Below are 18,032 nucleotides of genomic sequence, written 5' to 3'. Positions count from 1 at the left end.
AGTTAGTAGCTCTCTAGCGAGATTTAACAGAAAAGGTCAAGCCAGTGCTCAGCTAATCTGCTTCCCATGTAATCCGCCTCCATCTTCTGTAAATGTTTATTTGAAATTCATAATCTTATTTTATTTTAATGTGATACTGCCTTTACATTTTTATATTTCTTTAAATACAATGCGCTGTGGAAAACACCTCCTTTGTGATGCTGGTGCCTCTTCTGGCCTTCATGTTTTTATCCTTTCAGACAGAAGAATTACAAGCACATTGCCACTCTGTCTTTCATTTGTCTGGCAGTTATCTAATTTGCTTGAATGCTGAAATAGTTTGACCTTCATAAATCTGCGGTCTTTATCCATCATTTTCTGATGCAGCAGCAGAGCAAAGATGATCATGAAAGGCATGAATCATGTTAAATCTAAAGTGACAACTTCAATGAGCGTGCACATCTAAAAAATGTCATCGTGACAACAGCGAGGTACAGTGGTTTCATGCACAGTCATGCTCCCACTTTCACAGTTACTTGCCCTCTTTCTAACCCATCCAACTATTTATGATTCAGTTTACGTCTTTGGTCTAGCTTTTATTCTTCTTTCATACAGCCAAGTGTTTGATGTTGTTCCCTGCCAGCTTTTCAAATGCAACAAAAGAAACAGAGTAAAGACAAAAACAGGCATTTTAATGAAACAAAGGAGCATTATTGTCTTTTAAACTGTTGATTGTAAGTTGAAGTCATGTTATAGTATTTGTCCAGAGCCTCTTTAATCATTTATTTTTTCATTTGACTGTCAAAGAATCTGACTCAGAACAAGTACAGTAATATTTTCTAATGGTGTAACAATTATTCAACTTAATTGATGAATTGGTTTATATTCTCATGATCCAACCAGATTGATCTGTCTGAGGGAATTTGTTAATCAGATCAACCTATACCAGTATAAAATTGTTTAAAAATAATTAAATAAACTGAATATATTAATATTAGAAAATACCATTTGGACTAAGGTATGGTGGATTTATTTAACTATTGCGTAAAAATGATCAAATGTCATCACAGCGGACAACACACAAGTTCTAGCAAAATATGATCAGTCCATCATTACACAACCCAGTCTAATGTGTTTGGAAATACTTTGAATTTTGCAAAAAAAAAAACGTGACTATACAGTGTGGTAGAAAGTTCTAATAATGTTCCCTTTGGATTATTTTGATGTGGAAAAACAACAGTGGGCTGAACTTTATGGATCTAAAACATTAATGGATTTGCTATTAATTATTGTTTATTTGTTTTTTCTTTACATATTTAATTTACACTTGATTATCTTGCAAGAAATGAAAGAAATCTGGAAAACTTCACCTGCGCTGTTCAAAAAGATGTCCTGTATTGATTTTAGGCAGTGACGTGCGGTGAGGTTGATGGCTGGTGAGGCACTGACTCCTCTGGAGTCAGATTTACAATGAAAGAACTAAATATTTCACCATTCATCCAACGGCAGCTAACAGCTGATAAAATACACACCAGATCATATTTATCCTACAGAAAATATTTCTTTTATAGATGGATAGAACACTGTTCTCGTGTATAAATGATACTGTGAACAAATTGAAGTATACAGATGTGTTCAGCACACATTTGACCCTCAGTAACTATTTCTGGTATTTTTCCAACTTTAAATTCTGGTGCTTTAATCATTTCTCAAATGTTATCTCTGAAAATGATCATAAAAATAAAATAAATGATTTTACTTACATTTTTATCCACTTACTCCCATGTTATTTTTTAAAAACAAACATTGAAAAACATGTTTGGCCTTTCTTTTTGAGTCCGTGCGCCAATCCTTCTCCACAAAAAGCTCTATGATCTGTTGGAAAAGTCTTCCTTATTTTCCTTTATTTAATGAGTTTTTCCCTCTCAATGGAGAAAGACGTCCTTAGTCTGTTTCTACGGCACCAGTGTAGCTACAAAGCAGCTGTGAGCTCACGTCTGCTCCCTGCTGGTGAGGCTTGCCTCACCTAAAGCCTTTTCTACTGGCCTATAGCAAGGCTTTCACCGCACGTCTCTGACAACATTGAGTCCTGCCGTCAGACATGAGGCACAGCGCTTCAGAGCCTCACCCTGAGATTCATCTCCGTCTGTGATCGTGCAACACTCAAATTCTGCGATTTTGACCTCAGAAACTGTGGAAAACATGTTGAGTTGACTGAAAATTTATATTTAACTAAGATCAGTGGAAAATAATATTTACTTAATTTACCTTTTTCTATTTGATTACGATTCAGACAGGTGAGGCTCTGCCTCACTTGCCTCACCTGACCGCACGTCAGTGAAAATTTTTAGGTCAGATTAGTGGATTGTTCAAAATGAACCGATATCCTGTATGAATCGTATTGTCAACCACAAATGATGATTTGAATCAAATTGTTGTTAAAAAGAATCATTACACCCTTGATACTTTCAAATTAAAAGACTGACTTTCTTCAGTTTACTAAATTTACTGTTAGTCTAACAAGACTGGATGTTTCATATACAAAACGAAATTTTTAAATTTGTGTTTTATGAAGGAGGATCATGCCGAGACCTTCACCTGACTTATCTTTTCAATGAAATAAAAACGTTTTGGTTTTTTAATATGTTTAAAAATGTACTGTTCCTTGGAAGTCTTGTTTCAGACTGTGAGAATTGCAGAAAACGTCCTGTGTCTTGTGATTCTTCCTCAGACCACTGTAGCACTCAATACCAGCACAGCCTCAGTCCTGCAGTTCGCTCTGGGTAAGTTTGAAATCTCTACAGGCATTTCAAAAGAAAAGACATAACAAGCAGCTGACTAACACCTTACTACACCTTTTGAATACAATGACCATCACACTGACTATAATTAGTACACACATCTCCCTATTTAATGTCATCCGACACTATATTTTCAACTTTTTTCATATGATATTTTTACCCTGTACTACTGTAATAATAAAAGCATTTTTCCAAAAGAAAAAAAACAACAAATGGCCACAGTAGAGTTATTTATATGCATGTTTTAAGTTCTTATGGGACAGCAGGGAAAAAGTAAGAGTTTATATAATGCAAAAGGTAGCCCACCCCCCACTCTATTGTCTTTTCGTCTTCCTGTTTGAAGATCCTTACCACGAGTATTGCAGGGGCTTTATGTAGAGCCGTTAAGTTTAGTAATGCACCGTAATGTCATCAGGTTAATGCACACTATATTCGGTGGGGGTGGACCCTCCTCCACCATTAGCAGCCTTTGACCCCACCTGGTCCCACAGCACTGAAAGAACAGCACATCGTAACACAGGTGATTGCACACAAACTAAAGAATGCAGCTGCAGAATCCAGCCACGGCCAGCGACAGCGACTTCTGCTGCTGTCCCTCATCGTCAGCCATCCGTCCAACAAATTCTGCAAAAAGTCTGGATGTTGAGGCCTGTCGCCTCTGCAGCATGATACTGACAGCTGCCATGTTCCTGCTGTCTCCCTGTCATGTTGCTTTACACTTTAACAGATAAAGGAAATAAGGATGTCTCTGACTCAGTGGGCCTAGAAGTTCCTCGAATGTGAAGTGCTTTTCTTCAGCGCCAACTATTGCTTTATTCCAGATCTCCCAGCATCCACAGGAAAACCTCAACCTGTCCTGATGTGATGATTGCTTGACAAAAATACATTATTTTAAAACTCCAATGGCTACACGTTACCTCTCTTATTAGAATAAACATCACTATTTGGTGAGATCAGTGTCTGTATGTTGTTTTTGCTCTTAGGTTCATTTGGACCAGCTTTGTTTCTGTATTGTTTGGTCTATATCTATTTAGTGAATGGAACTGTACCTGCTGTAACACAGCAGTTATTTCCAACATTACCTTAACGTCCCACTCTAATCATCTTTTGATCTACTGTAAAAAAAAACTTACATGGATCTATTAGTCTGCATCAAGCAGTAAACTTGTGGCATGTTCAGCATATTTTCTACAATACAAATACAATCTACTTTAAACAGCACTTTTCTTCTGCCCCTGATTCTCAACGATTTGAATAAAGAAATACTCAGAAATAGTAATAATAATAATAATAGTGATAATACTAATGACAATTATTGATTGGTTTTATCTACACTTTCCAGGCCGCAAAAAGCGCTCTTGTGTCCATTATTCATTCACTCCTCATTCGTACTTGGTGAATGAGGTACTGATGTAGCTACTAACTTACTTGATGTAGTTACTTACTTTCTTTTTTACACTTAGTTTAACTGTGTTGCTCTGACCTGAACTGCTCTCCACTGGGAATGTGACTTTTCTTCATTTATTTTCAAAAAGCAACTCTTACTGAGCAACCTGCTGGACCTGACGTAAACCCTTGTGCCATACTAGGCACTTGGACGTTGGGTCATCTAGACCGCCTAGATGAACCTTTTTTCTTCAATGATTTGTGAACCTCACTGGTGTCCATGGATTACATGAAATCTTTCCACCTTTATCCACCTTTGTCATGGTAATGTGACATAATATTAAAAAAAAATTCAGCTGTATATGATCATCTGAGTGATATTCACGATATCATTATGACACCGATGGCAATAAATTTTCCACTTGGATGCAGGTGGCAGAGTGGGAGTCATGTTGGAAGAAGATACCATGTTGTGTCTGGCTTCTTCTCTGAATGTGTTCAAAAATATTTCTCCATTCTGATAGAAGTTTGAACTATTTTTTAAAGATCGTTCTGCAGTTAATGATTACTTTATCTAATTCTTTTTGTGTCTTCATTCTTCAGGCTCGGGCTCCTGCCGGTTTAGTTACTCAGACCCCAGCATCACAGTGTCATACAGTCTGATCAGTACCACCAACACCTCAGATGACTGGATCACACTGGGGCAGATCAGGTCTTTCTTTTTTCCTCTCCTTTCCTTCTCTTTGCTTCATTCTTCTATCCATCTGGAACATCCACCCTGCATTTTGCCTTAGTCTCACCTGCCCTTCTTAAGATCATCCATCTTCTGTTAAGGTCTTTGTGATCAACATTTTTTTTTTAACTTTTACTATAAATCCTATTTTTACCTGCAGAAAAGACAATATTTTTCTAGTTTGGTTCTAAACATTTATATCTTTGGATTCTTTGTAGTTTTCACATTTAACAAAATCCATGTCTCCTTTCTTCCAGAGCTCCTACCAACAGCAGCACTGTTGTTCACCTGCTTGCCCTCCCCGAGTCCTCTAAAGCGGATGCCGTGCGCCTCCGATGGTCCCAGGAAGCCCCCCATGGACCTGAAGGCTACGAGTCATGCTGGGGGCTGGACAACGTGCTGCTGGTCAATGCTGCTCACAGAGTCCCCTTGTTGGAGGACAACCTTGATCCTCTAGACACTGGGAACTGGCTCTTTTTCCCAGGAGCTACTGTGAAGGTACATCCTGTATTTATTTAGCATGTGCTTATCGTGTGTGGTTTTCAAAGCTACAAATATTGGACTTCCTAGCTTTTGTCATTCATAATAATTAATTTAAAACGTATATGAAAAAGAAGTAAAAATGCTCCAAAACATTTATTAGATTAGACAAAATACTTGACCTGCCTAAAAATAAAAACGGTATGAAAATATGGCATGTTAGTAAAAAATATGTTTTGTTTTGATTAAGAAGAGGTCATTGATGAGGGAAATATACTTCAACCTTAATGCTTATCCTCACATACCAAAACAAAAATCAGCATGTGTTGTTTTCCTTTCAAGAGGAGAAGGATGTGGGGTTTAAATAATAGTGTCAAATATGTTGTGACCAATCGAAAAACGGAAAAGGAACATTCGAATTTTCTCCACCAGCACGCCTGCCAGTCAGAAGGCAATGCTCTGTACTTCCATGGTGGTGAAGGTGCCGGTCACAGCTTTGCCTCTACCAGAGACATCGATCTTCACCGAGAAGAGGGAAGAAGCTACTGGGAGGAGGATTTCGAGAGCCCCCCTTCAAAGTAAGTGATGGGTAATTCTTTTCCTACAGAATTTCACATAAATTTGAGAACTACGACTTTTAACATTTGTGAAATTATAGAAAATATTTGAAAGGGAAAACTGTCAAAAACCTGGCAGTACTTTCGGGATATTAAAATGCAGGAAAAAAACATAAATTTCTGACATAATTTAAAAGGTTTGCAGTATAGTGAGAGCACCTTTATCTAAATTTTAAATCCTGGCACTTGCATGCTCTCCTTGTGATTAGGTGGGTGTTCTCCAGGCACTCTGGCTTCCTCATATAATCCACACAAAAAAAACGCTTCAAGATGGTCTCTCAGAAGTCAATGTGTGGCCTTGTGTGGACTGGCGACACGCCCAGTGTACCCCACCTTTATCCTAGAGTAGCTGGGATAGGCTCCAGCAACCCCATGATGGCACAGGATAGACAATAGGTGGATGAATGGTTAGAAGGAAACGTTTTTTGTGAAACACATTCTAAAAAGGTGTTTTTTTCAGAGCACATTTTCCTTTAGGTTTTATTAGTGGTCATACACAAAAATTCAAACACACTAGTGCCCCTAACATCATGTAGCAAAAAAAAAAAACATTGGCTGATGCATAAGTCAGGTATTAGTTGTGATGGAGGTGATTGCCATACCTCTGACTGCTTCAGAGATGGAGGTCCATCTGTTTAGACAACACACAAACACACACAATTACACACAGGCCAGTAAAAAGCAAAGACGTTGTATGTACTTCATGATAAGGAAAGATGATGAAAGAAAGGTGTTAAAACGAAACAGGTTTCAGGTTTGTCAATGTGCTTTTGGATTAGATTAAAATACTCTGAACAGCATGGATTTCAGCAAAACCACAAGCCGTCACACCTCCCTGTTGCACGCCAACATGTTGCTCTGCAGGCTAGCTCGCACCCATCAGGCTTCACGGACCGACACTTGGATGAATTTCAGTGGCAATGGTGCACTTCAGTAAGTGTCATTTAACTCAACACTGGCTGTGACACAGAAAACAGGAAGCAACAGGGGGAAGGGGAAAGAAAGACATACCGAAAGTTGGTTCTCAGGAGAGGGCTGACACCCTGGGCTAACTTCTGTCACGACTAATGAGAATCCTGTGTCTGCTGTGCAGAAATATATGTCTGCACGTGTGTGCGTCTTGTGTTTTCTGTCCAGGTGATTCATGCCACAATCCTGGCATATTGTTTGCTCATCAGCAAGGGATGATCAGAAATCCTGCGAAAGAAAATTATTATCTTACATCTTGGATGATAACATTTCTTACATTAAGATAAAACATTGAAGAAAAAAAAAGATTTTTAAAAATTTGCCCTTAGAAACAACCTAAAATAAGCCTATTTTTATTTAAAAATGCAGCATTTTTCTGTTGGACCCGCTTTACTTCAATTTTGATTTTTTGATTGATTTTCTGTTGTTGGGTTTAAATTACTTTTTTTCTTCCTTACGCTATTCCTTATAGGCTGGTTCCTTTTGAAAGGGGGAGTTTTATGGATGAAACCCAAATGGAGACATGTCTTTTTTTTAAATCAAATTTAATGTTTTTGTTTTTTTAACAGTCATGTGTAAGTGTGGAATATTTCTGTGAGTTGGAATTAGAAGTCATTTTCAACACATTTTAAAATTTTACATTGATCCCTTCTGTCATCGACAAGCAATTGTTAGATTTTGTCTGATAGTTGATCAGTCCCCATTTTAAATCATTGAAGCGCAAATGAGAAACTAGTAACAAGCAATATCTAATGTATTTTCCGTAAGACCTAAAAATAAAGATGAGGGAAGGGTTTGGTTGATTTTTTTTTATTCAGAAAAATGTGTAATTTCTGGTCACTTTTATTTTCTTGTTTTGTTTTTCCTTTCACAGTTGGGACGTAGAAGGAGCCGTCTATGGCATCAAGTGTGGAGAGATTGAATCAGGTGCATCATTAGTGTTTGAAAAGGAGGGACGGAGGAAAGTGTGCACTCCCTACATCGACACCACAACCTACGGAAACCTGCGCTTCCACTTCACCATGGGTATATGCCGTATATTTTTCTACTTATTGACTTAAAACATTTCTGCCAGAATGTCTGCATATCTTGTACGTTTGTGCAGGCGGAGGTGACTGCGATCCAGGAGAGTCACATGAGAATGATGTGATACTGTTTGGGAGGTCGGAGGGCAGGAGGGAGCGTGTGGTGCTCGACACTCTTCCATACTCCTCTTACAGGGTGAGATGATGTACAGCCCACTTTAGACCAGTAAGAGGAAACCACTCAATTATTAATTCCTTGCGTGGAAATGTGCTAAATCAAGACACAAAGCAAACATGTCAGTTATAGTTTCATTAGTTTTTTTGTTCTAATTAACAAATTAGGCAGATTAGTTGTACTGAATTTATAAAAGTATGACAGTTAGATCTTTGTTTGGTCTGTCTCTCAGGTCCCCGCAGTGGTATCAGTGGCCCTGCCATCAGAACTCCAAACACCTGCCACTCAGTTCTGTCTGGAGCAGCGCTCGCATGGTGGTGCTAACCGTCATGTGTGGGCTGTAGACTTCATGCAGCTGCTCCCTCTGCTGCCTGGCACCCTCACACATGTGGCCCAGTTCTCCATCAATCTTGGCTGTGGCTCCTACCAGCCAGCCAACAGGTATAAGCCATACCTATTTTTAGCTTTTATTTCTGGCTCTTTTCATCTTGGAGCTGCAATTATTTTGTTGAAGTGAATTCATTGTTTGAAACTAAAACAATAGAAAGGAACCTGTGTTCACATTTTTCAAAGTTTAACCTGATGAAATGCGATGGAATTCATGGCGTCTTTTCTTCCACCAGCGTAAGCCTGGAGTTCTCCACCAACCTTGGCCGCTCTTGGTCCCTGCTCCACACTGAGTGCCTGCCAGAGCTCTGCACCGGGCCACATCTGCCCCACAGCACCATCTACTCCTCTGACAACTACAGCGGGTACGACCAGTGAGCACAATTCTGCCTTTTTGTTTCTCTTTACAAACCCGCTTTACTCTTGCATATCATTCTCTAATATGTCACTTTAGTTGGACCAGAATCTCCATTCCTTTACCGAACGCTGCCCTGACAGAGACCACCCGCTTTCGCTGGAAGCAGTCTGGCACTAGAACTGGAAACATTTGGTCCATAGACAATGGTATTCACTTTGAGGTTGAAATAGAGGAATTAAGTGAAATAAAAAAAACACTCTTTAGAATTTGTCCTGAGTTTTTTTTTTCTGTCGCTAGTGTATGTTGGGCCAGCTTGTCTTCGTTTCTGTTCTGGGAGAGGACATTGTTCCCGCACAGGCTGCAAGTGAGAATTTATTATTATTAAATCAAATAAATCCAAAATGACATTTCCGTGCAAGGCAGTGTCCTAAAGCACTGATCATTAGTCAAAATATATCAAATTGAAATATCTTTATTATGTATTAATGGATTTTCATTATCTTTGTCTTTAACTCGTCCTTTTTCCTCCTCTCTATCAAACAGATGTGATCCAGGTTTTAGTGGCCCTGCTTGCGAGCTTGCGTCCCAAACATTTCCAGCGTTCCTGTCAGAGGGTTTCTCCAGCCCACGCCTCTCCTCCTACCACAGCTTCTCCTCACTTCGAGGGGCTGAGGTCAGTTTTGGCTGTGGGGTGCTTGCAAGTGGCAAAGCCTTGGTGTTCAACCGGGACAGCAGGAGGCATCTGATCACTGCCCCGCTAGACAGTTCCCAAGCCAGGTTAGTGCGGATTCCAAAAGCAAACCTCTCAGACGTAAGTTTTGTTTATGTATACGCTAACAAAGACTGCATGCAAAAGTTAGAATGCACTCAAGTGTATTTTCAGATTTAATGTCCATTTGGTGACCTGAATGTGACTTTATTTTGATTTGGACTGGGGTCATAACAAAAACTTCACCTAAACCGTGGTAGAGTGTCCGCCGGGAGATTGGTCGGGAGTTCAAATCCAGGCCCAGTCGTACAAAAGACTAAAAATGGGCCCAGTCCCTCCCTGCTTGACACTAAATGGCTCCCAAACGCGGCTGCGCCTGCAGCTAGCCGCTCTGCATCCCCCAGCGGATGGGTCAAATGCGGAGAACACATTTCTCACACCTAGTTGTGTGATAGTCAATGGGATTTCAGCAACAGTGCAATTTGTGGCATCTGGCTGTGTGTGTAATCTCACCAGGTTGCTAAACTTGTTGCTGATCTCCAGCCTTCCTGATACGGCTACTGCCGATAAAAGCTCAAACATGGACAGAGAGCTGTGGCAGGCCAACCCCTAGATGATTGAAAGCATATTCTGTAATACACAAATGTGATTTGACTGCAGGGTGTTGGTAAACATGAGAAGATGAAGATTCTTGCTTGGTCCAGAGTATTTATGTCTTTTTTAAACTCCTAATTGTGTCTTTGTTCCTTTAATCATCATTTCAATTCATCTTTTGTCTTCTTCCCACCTCTTTGATTTTCACCAAAGCCATTTTTTTGGACTCGTATCCCCTTTCTGCTCCATATTTTGAACATGCTTCTGATCAACTTACATTTCCGTCTTCTCATTTATCAACATGCCCTTTCCGTTTGACTGTGTCACTGGCACTCCATCTGTCTCTTCATTTTTTTCACCCTTTATCCACCAGTTCTAATCTCTCAATTGAACTAACTGTTTTTCCTACTTTATTGCTCCGCAGGTACCTGCAGTTCACCCTCCGTCTGGGCAGTCGTAGCATCCTGAGCTCATGTCCTGCTCCTGACAAGCCAGGAGAGGGTGTTCTGCTGCATTACTCCTCAGACAATGGCATCACCTGGACCCTGCTGCAGCACTACGCATACCAAGGTTTCCATGAGCCGAGGTACGGTCATGAGCATTGAGTCTGTTTGTGCCAAACTTTTGATCCCACCGATGATTGTATAGTTGGAGACAGAGTGGCCCTGGCTCCACTTGTAAGGACTTCTTATTAAATGAATAAGTTTAATTTTATTAATACATGTTGTAAATGCAGCCAAGAAACAGGAGCAAATTTAGCCACATTCTGCAAACTTTGTCTTACAGAATGTATTAAAAGTTTTATTTAAAGGCATGATTATTTGATATAGAATCCATTGTTATACTGTTTTTTACTGTATACTAATCACTTTTCCAGTGTTGCTTGGGTGTGCATGTTTTACTCCACAAACAGCATTATGTGATGCTGTTAAAAAGCATTTACAAGCAACTTCTGGAAGCACAGGTTATGACAAATTTAGTTAGCTTGTTTAGCTGTTTTTACATCTGCGCTATACAAGAGACCGGCGGCCTGACTTTACTTTGAACAACGGAAGCACAAGAGAGCAGAGCTGGGAAAATAAAATCTTGATTTTCCCAAAAATAAATCTTCTCGTCCTCTTTCGGCTTCTCCCATCAGGGGTCGCCACAGCGAACAAGTCGCATGGTAAACTTGGCAATGTTTTACGCCGGATGCCCTTCCTGACGCAACCTTCTCAAACCGGGCTTGGAACCGGCTGAGGTAGAGAAGGGAACAGGGAGCAGCCCGGAGTCGAACCCTGGTTTCACGGACGGAAGGCGCCGCAAACCAGCACGAGCTAAACCGGCTCCTTCTAAAACAACAAAATTGAATTCATCGATAAAATCGATTTATCCCCCACCCCTAATCCAAGCTATTTTGTTTTTTTATCACATTGCAAGTTTTATTTTTGAAAAGATGTTTGCCAGTTCTCAGGAGCTGTTTTTATCCTTTATTTGATAACCTAGCTGGTTTAGAAAATGTAATTTTCTGGGTTTTCACTTATACATTCTAAAGGCTCAAGTTTATTGTTTTTCTATTGGACAGGATCGTGTCGGTTGAACTCCCAGCAGGAGCCCGTAAGTTTGGTGTGCAGTTCCGCTGGTGGCAGCCTTACCACTCCGGACGTGGCCATGACGTGTGGGCCTTAGATGAAATCAGCATGACCTCTGTGCTCTTCAACACCATTAGTCTTGACTTTAGCAATGTCCTGGACGTCACCCAGAGTCTTGGCTTCTATCTTGGCCACGTTCAGCCCTACTGCCAACATGACTGGACTCTCAGGTACAACAAAAGCCAACCAGTTTATCTTCAAAAAATCCTCCTCCACAGAGGTATTTTGAAGGTGGTTGATTTTAAATGTGATGTCACTTCCTCCTTCCATGGTTTTCACCAGTTTCTCTGGCGAGCCCAGCCCTGGCTTTAGTATCCGCTATGTGGAGACTCAGTCAATGCAAATTGGAGCATCCTACAGCCTGCAGTTCTCACTGGTCATGGGCTGCGGACGTGAGCCCTCCCCTCACATTGACACCCAAGTCCGTCTGGAGTTTTCCACGAATCACGGCCTCACCTGGCACCTGGTCAAAGAGGTGAGACATTACCTCACGTTGTGCATTCAGCAGCTGGTTTACACCTTCAGTCAAGACTGGGATTGATTTTCATCCTGAACTTACAAATAAACAATCCTTGTCATGAAGTTTCTTTATCAATTTTATGTAAATTGAATGCATAAATCTGGTGTTTTTTATGATAAATGTTCACATTTAGCTGCACTGACTTCACCATCAGCAAATATGGGACTGTGTTTGTATCAGCAGATAAGCTACCCGTGATTTAAGAACGACTTTTTAAAATGTAATTGTCTCATGCATACTCAAATTGAGCCAAAGTATCAGTCAAATTTTTTTTTTAGATTTGAACCTAGATAAATAGTTATGAATCCTCCATCAGTGAGTGTTCCCTGAACCTGCCATTTGCATACAAATTCAGCAAGTGCTGATTGTAACTCACTGAATACTCTGTATTGTTAATCCTAGTTTATCTTTTAAAATGTTAAAGATCCTCTCAAACTATGTTTTTGCAAAAAGAAAAAAAGACATTCAGAACTAAACTCTGAAAAACAAATACATTTTACATATAAAGAGAGTATCTTTTTTCACTGACTGTATGTGTTTTTTTTTTATGTTTTTATTATTTATTTATTTTGTACCCAGGCCTGTCTTCCTGGCATGCCTAGCTGCTTTGAGTTTACAGCTCCCAGCGTCTACCACCCATCAGAGTTCAAAGACTGGAGACGCATCACTCTCTCTTTGCCTCAGAAGACATGGTAAGGAGCACATGCAAACAATAACAGCACACAAATGCAATTTGGGATGGACTGTTTCCTGGCCTCAGCTGCTTTTTCAGTTAACAAGCAAAACAAAAATGCTTGAACAGCAGCCAAACCTCTGACTTAAAAAGCATCTACCAGACCCACTCACCATCCTGAAAACAGACGTGCACTCTCCTCCATTAAACATGAACATCAGGACACGCTTTGCTCAAAGCAGTGTAAAAAAGTTACAGTATCTAGTTTTCCCCACTGAGCACCTCCCAATCCATTCTACTCCACCAGCTTCAAAATGGTCTGATTTTCAACCCACCCTGATATCAAAAACACTCCTGGGACAGCCTCACCTCTTTCCAATATGGCCCTCATGAGCCAAGTAGGTTCAGGTTTGGGTGGTTGTTTATTCAGTGATAGTAATATTACCAGAAACTGCATAAGATATTTTTGGTTTTCTAGAAGTAAAGCACTTGTTGCATTCCAGCAATAATATCACAAGGGGATAAAACTTTTCTTGGAACTAAGTGTTTCATTAATCTAAAACAGACTTCTCAACAAACAGGATGACCACCTGAAAGCTGGCAAAAATGTGCTCAGGGACCATTTATATGGTCATTTTACCAACCTTTTAGGACAGTGTTCAAAGTATTATCTGAAATTATTTAGGCTATTATATTTAATAATGTCTATATGTCTATTTGTCTATTTAGCAGATTATAAAACCTTTTTGAAAAATAATAGTGGCAGCAAACAAAGAAACCTTAACCAAGTGATGGCTTTGCAGAGTTCCTTCCACTGTTAGTCTGTTGACAGCTCCAATCAACAACAAGCACTGGATGGAGCAACCAACCTCTAACTTAAAGCTGCAAAAGTGGCAAGGGGATTGCAATCTGTAAAAAATTAAACATATGTTTTGTGCAGATGTTTCAGCTTAATATTATGGAATTGCATTTGCCAAAAACTTTTTTTCCATGCTGTTCTGATTGATTCATCAGTTTTTTATGATGTAAAAATGATATAGAATAAAAAGGGGAGGGGGAGTTTTAAAAATGGTCTAATCTCCTGCACAGTTGTAAGGTCAGAGGGCAGACATAGTTAATGGTAATAAAACTGTCGTCTGTGTGGTGGTTTGGGCTGATGTGGCTCCAGGGGAGCAGATCAGCAGACCTCTGTGGTATATAATCCCTGATGATCCTCACTATCCCAGTGAGGATCATCATTGTTTCCACAGTGCACAGCAGGCATATACACACACACACACACACACACACACACACAAGCACATTAAACCTTTAAAATACAGTGTGATGACATTGACCTTTCACTGTTATCATTTTCCACAACTGCACTTACATGCAATGAAGATAATCTTTATCTTCTAGAAAATTAAATCCTCAATAATCTGTTGCTGTAAGCAAAGCAACAGAGAGCTAAACCATGGGAGTGTGGCTTAGAAATTAGTCACATTGTCAAACTTTATCCTTTAAATTTTCACTGAGGGATGTTATTAAATTCTAGATTGTATAATTTGGAGATATTTCTTTAATATCTGTCGCCTTCTTCCTTCTTCTTTTTTTTTTTTTTTTTGCTTAGGTCTAGTGCAACCCGGTTTCGCTGGATCCAGAACTACTATGGGGAACAAGACGAATGGGCTTTGGATGACATCTACATTGGACAGCAGTGTCCTAACATGTGCCATGGACATGGCTGGTGTGACCATGGACACTGCAGGTCAGCACTGACAGAACTGAGGTTTTTCCATTGAAAAATACATGTATGATCTGTTACAAAACAGGAGGGGAAATAAAAAAACAAAACAAACTGAGCTCTCTTTTTCAGGTGTGATGATGGTTTCTCTGGAACAGACTGCCAGCCTTCCTCCCCGCTCTCTTCTAGCATTCTCTCTGACTTTGAGTCCCAGGATGCTTTGTTGGCGACATGGCAGGAGGTGATTGGTGGAGAGGTGGTTTCTCCTGACATGGGCTGTGGGGTGATCTCATCTGGGTCATCACTGTACTTCAGCAAGGTAAGAAATGAGAAAAGTTGTTTTTCTTTAAAAACATTCACAGATGTTTTAAATGTGTTTTTTTTAATTAAGTCCATCATGTGATTATTTATTTTTAGCAGTTATTATGACAAATAATTAATAATCTAATTAATCTTTGTTTAATCTAACCTAATAATTGCTGTAAAAAGCCTCATTTTGATGTATTTTATTTAAATGAGTAACATTGTGGGACAAAAAAAGATCAAAATATTACTAAAAAGGTGCCTTAATGAAGTTTTTCATTATACCAAACTTCCTTCACTTTTACACCACAAAGGGGATTTTTTTTCAATCTTTAAGAAAAATTAAAGCAAAACATGTGCTTTAATGTAACACATCAAAACACATAACACTTTTCTGAGCAATCCAAAATATATTGACCACAAACTTGTTATTAATAACAAGTTATTAATACCATGTTGACATACATTATTCCACAGTTTGTTACAAAATCTAGAAAATACATGAGTGATTTTATTGTTTCCTTTAGCCTGTTTGGTGAATTTGATCATGGGATGCAGCTGAGGAGAAGGGAGGATGAGATGAGACATGAGGCGGGGAAAACGGATAAATTGAACTACTTAGACTTTAGACTTTTTCTTTGTTGTGACTGGACAAAACCAAGCGGGAAGAGGTGAACTTACCCCCTGAAACGAGGCTTTGTTCAACATATCATGATGTTTAGAATATACCACATTCCTCCGCTGTTGCAGAGTGAGGTTGGCGTGGGCTCTGTAGCCGTTAGCACAGCAAAAGTACCAAATAGTCCACTATTTGGGGAAAAAAATTTAAAAACAAAAATAACAAGATTAAAGTGGACTTTACAGAAGTAACCTTCCAACCTGATCAGACCTCCTCTTCGTCCTTTAATTTATGGTAACGGACACCTCATCACTAATGATCCCTTACATGATAGATAATAGTTATAGATAAAAAATTAGGTGAACGTGATTTAAAAAAAAAAATGTACATTTGTCTGTAATTAATCAATCATGATTAACACAATCATTTGACACCCCTAGTTCCCCTATTTTCATACAATATGTGGTTTCATTGCCACTCCACTGAAAGTGCCACGGCTCTTCAGAGTTTATCATTTGTATTGGATTGAGAAAATGTTTGGCTTGTGAGCAGCTGCACATCTGTTGTCACATTTTGCTGCATCTCTGAAATTAGCAGTCACAGCTGCAAAAACATTTGTCCCAATTATTTTCTCATCTTTCCAGCTTTTCTCACATACATTTGGAAACATTTCCTCCTGAAAAAATATTTAAAAATAAAAGCAATCAGTGTTTTTTGGTATCACAGAATTTATTGTTCTTTCAGGAGCTCTCCCATACCTTCCGATGTAATGCACAGCTTTGTCTTGATTGTTCCTTTTTTGTGTGTAAATAACAGGCTGGGCTGCGGCAGCTCGTAAGCTGGGATCTGGACACTGAATGGGCGGAGTTTGTGCAGTTTTACCTGCGAGTGGGTGGAGACTGGGCAGAGTGCAATCAGGCGGACAGCAGGGAGGAGGGAGTTTTGCTGCAATACAGTAACGATGGAGGCATTAGCTGGGGCCTCATTGCTGAGATGTACTTCACAGACTTTACCAAGCCTCGGTAAGAAGGCTGCTAAGCCACAGGGCAGAAAACATGAATGCTTAATGTCTTTTATATACAGAAAATCCCACATTTTTTTGCACTGTTTATTGTTGCATTAAAATCATTATTACTTTTTGCAGTTTTGTCCATTATGAGCTTCCGTTGGCCTCCAAAACCCCTTCCACAAGGTTTCGTTGGTGGCAGCCTCTTCACTCTGGGGAGGGCTATGACCAGTGGGCGATTGATGATGTCATTATTTTATCAGAGAGGGAGAAACACATCATCCCTATGGCCAACCCAACTTTGCCACAGGTTAAGAATCCCAACATTTTTCATAAATCTTTCTATTATATTATACTAACTGCAGCTTTAGGATTTTGTTGTCACTACTATAGGAGAATCTCCAATTAAAACAAACTATAAACATACAAATAAAAAATGAAGTCAAAAACCCAAATTCTGTTGCTTTTCTCTGAATAGAATTTTTACGAGAAGCCAGCATTCGACTATCCCCTGAACCAGATGAGCGTCTGGCTGATGCTGGGAAATGAAGGTATGGAGAGGGAAAGCAACGACAGCTTCTGTTCACCGACTCCCTCTGCGATGGTGTTCGGCCGCTCTGATGGAGACCGGGTGGCTGTGACCAGAGACCTAGCCCTCCGCCCTGGCTACACGCTTCAGTTTAAGGTGGACGAATACAGAGCACCAGTAAACATTTGTTGACGTGTATAATTCTACTCAAACAAAAATCTTTTTTTTTTCCTTTCCCTTAGCTGAACATTGGCTGTGAGTCAGAGTTTAGAAGCTCTGCACCGGTCTTGTTGCAGTACTCGCATGATGCCGGTCGTACCTGGGCTCTGGTCAGAGAGGGCTGTTACCCAGGAACCCCTGGGTCAGGGGTGTGTGAAGGCAGCAGCCGTGAACTCAGAGAATCCACTGTGTATTACACAGGCGACTATGAGCAGTGGACCAGAGTAACCGTTGTCATCCCACGTAATGTTGCAGCCAGGTATCTATGGTAACATGCATGCAACCAAATCTGGAAGGATTTCCTTATTTTACAATTGAATCTGACATTTTTTAGGTGACTACTTTATTGCACTGGTAAAATCGTAACCTTTTTAATTTATTTTTGCTCTCATTTTTCTAGTAAAACAAGGTTCCGCTGGTTCCAAGAAAGCAGTGTCTACCGAGATGCCCCACCTTTTGCCCTGGATGGGGTCTACATCTCTGAGCCTTGTCCAAACCACTGTGGAGGACACGGTGACTGCATCTCTGGAGTCTGCTTCTGTGATATGGGATACACAGGTACTGTACAGTGAAGCAAGGAAAACCGACAAAAT

The 18,032-nt window shown here is 39.9% G+C and overlaps 1 protein-coding gene across 2 annotated transcripts in view; it reads left to right on the top strand.

Moving 5' to 3' along the window:
• The window catches only part of reln (reelin), a 94,218-nt gene that overhangs the window by 58,245 nt on the left and 17,941 nt on the right, over positions 1-18,032 (top strand). For both annotated transcript variants that reach the window (XM_078949337.1, XM_078949336.1), the window contains exons 8-29: positions 2,711-2,762; positions 4,770-4,878; positions 5,157-5,397; positions 5,812-5,957; positions 7,840-7,991; positions 8,071-8,186; positions 8,398-8,606; positions 8,789-8,917; positions 9,007-9,116; positions 9,208-9,274; positions 9,454-9,687; positions 10,638-10,799; positions 11,778-12,014; positions 12,127-12,319; positions 12,944-13,056; positions 14,650-14,787; positions 14,896-15,082; positions 16,502-16,707; positions 16,830-17,001; positions 17,170-17,376; positions 17,463-17,698; positions 17,840-17,997. In XM_078949337.1, coding sequence (XP_078805463.1) covers positions 2,711-2,762; positions 4,770-4,878; positions 5,157-5,397; positions 5,812-5,957; positions 7,840-7,991; positions 8,071-8,186; positions 8,398-8,606; positions 8,789-8,917; positions 9,007-9,116; positions 9,208-9,274; positions 9,454-9,687; positions 10,638-10,799; positions 11,778-12,014; positions 12,127-12,319; positions 12,944-13,056; positions 14,650-14,787; positions 14,896-15,082; positions 16,502-16,707; positions 16,830-17,001; positions 17,170-17,376; positions 17,463-17,698; positions 17,840-17,997 — 3,574 coding nt within the window. The remainder of the gene's footprint in view (positions 1-2,710; positions 2,763-4,769; positions 4,879-5,156; positions 5,398-5,811; positions 5,958-7,839; positions 7,992-8,070; positions 8,187-8,397; positions 8,607-8,788; positions 8,918-9,006; positions 9,117-9,207; positions 9,275-9,453; positions 9,688-10,637; positions 10,800-11,777; positions 12,015-12,126; positions 12,320-12,943; positions 13,057-14,649; positions 14,788-14,895; positions 15,083-16,501; positions 16,708-16,829; positions 17,002-17,169; positions 17,377-17,462; positions 17,699-17,839; positions 17,998-18,032) is intronic.

The sequence above is a fragment of the Oryzias latipes genome, chromosome 6, assembly GCF_053564925.1.
Source record: "Oryzias latipes strain Hd-rR chromosome 6, Olatipes_Hd-rR_3.1".
Classification (NCBI taxonomy): Eukaryota; Metazoa; Chordata; class Actinopteri; order Beloniformes; family Adrianichthyidae; genus Oryzias; species Oryzias latipes.
The sequence above is the reverse complement of the archived record's forward strand: the minus strand, read 5'-3'. Positions and strand labels throughout refer to the sequence as shown.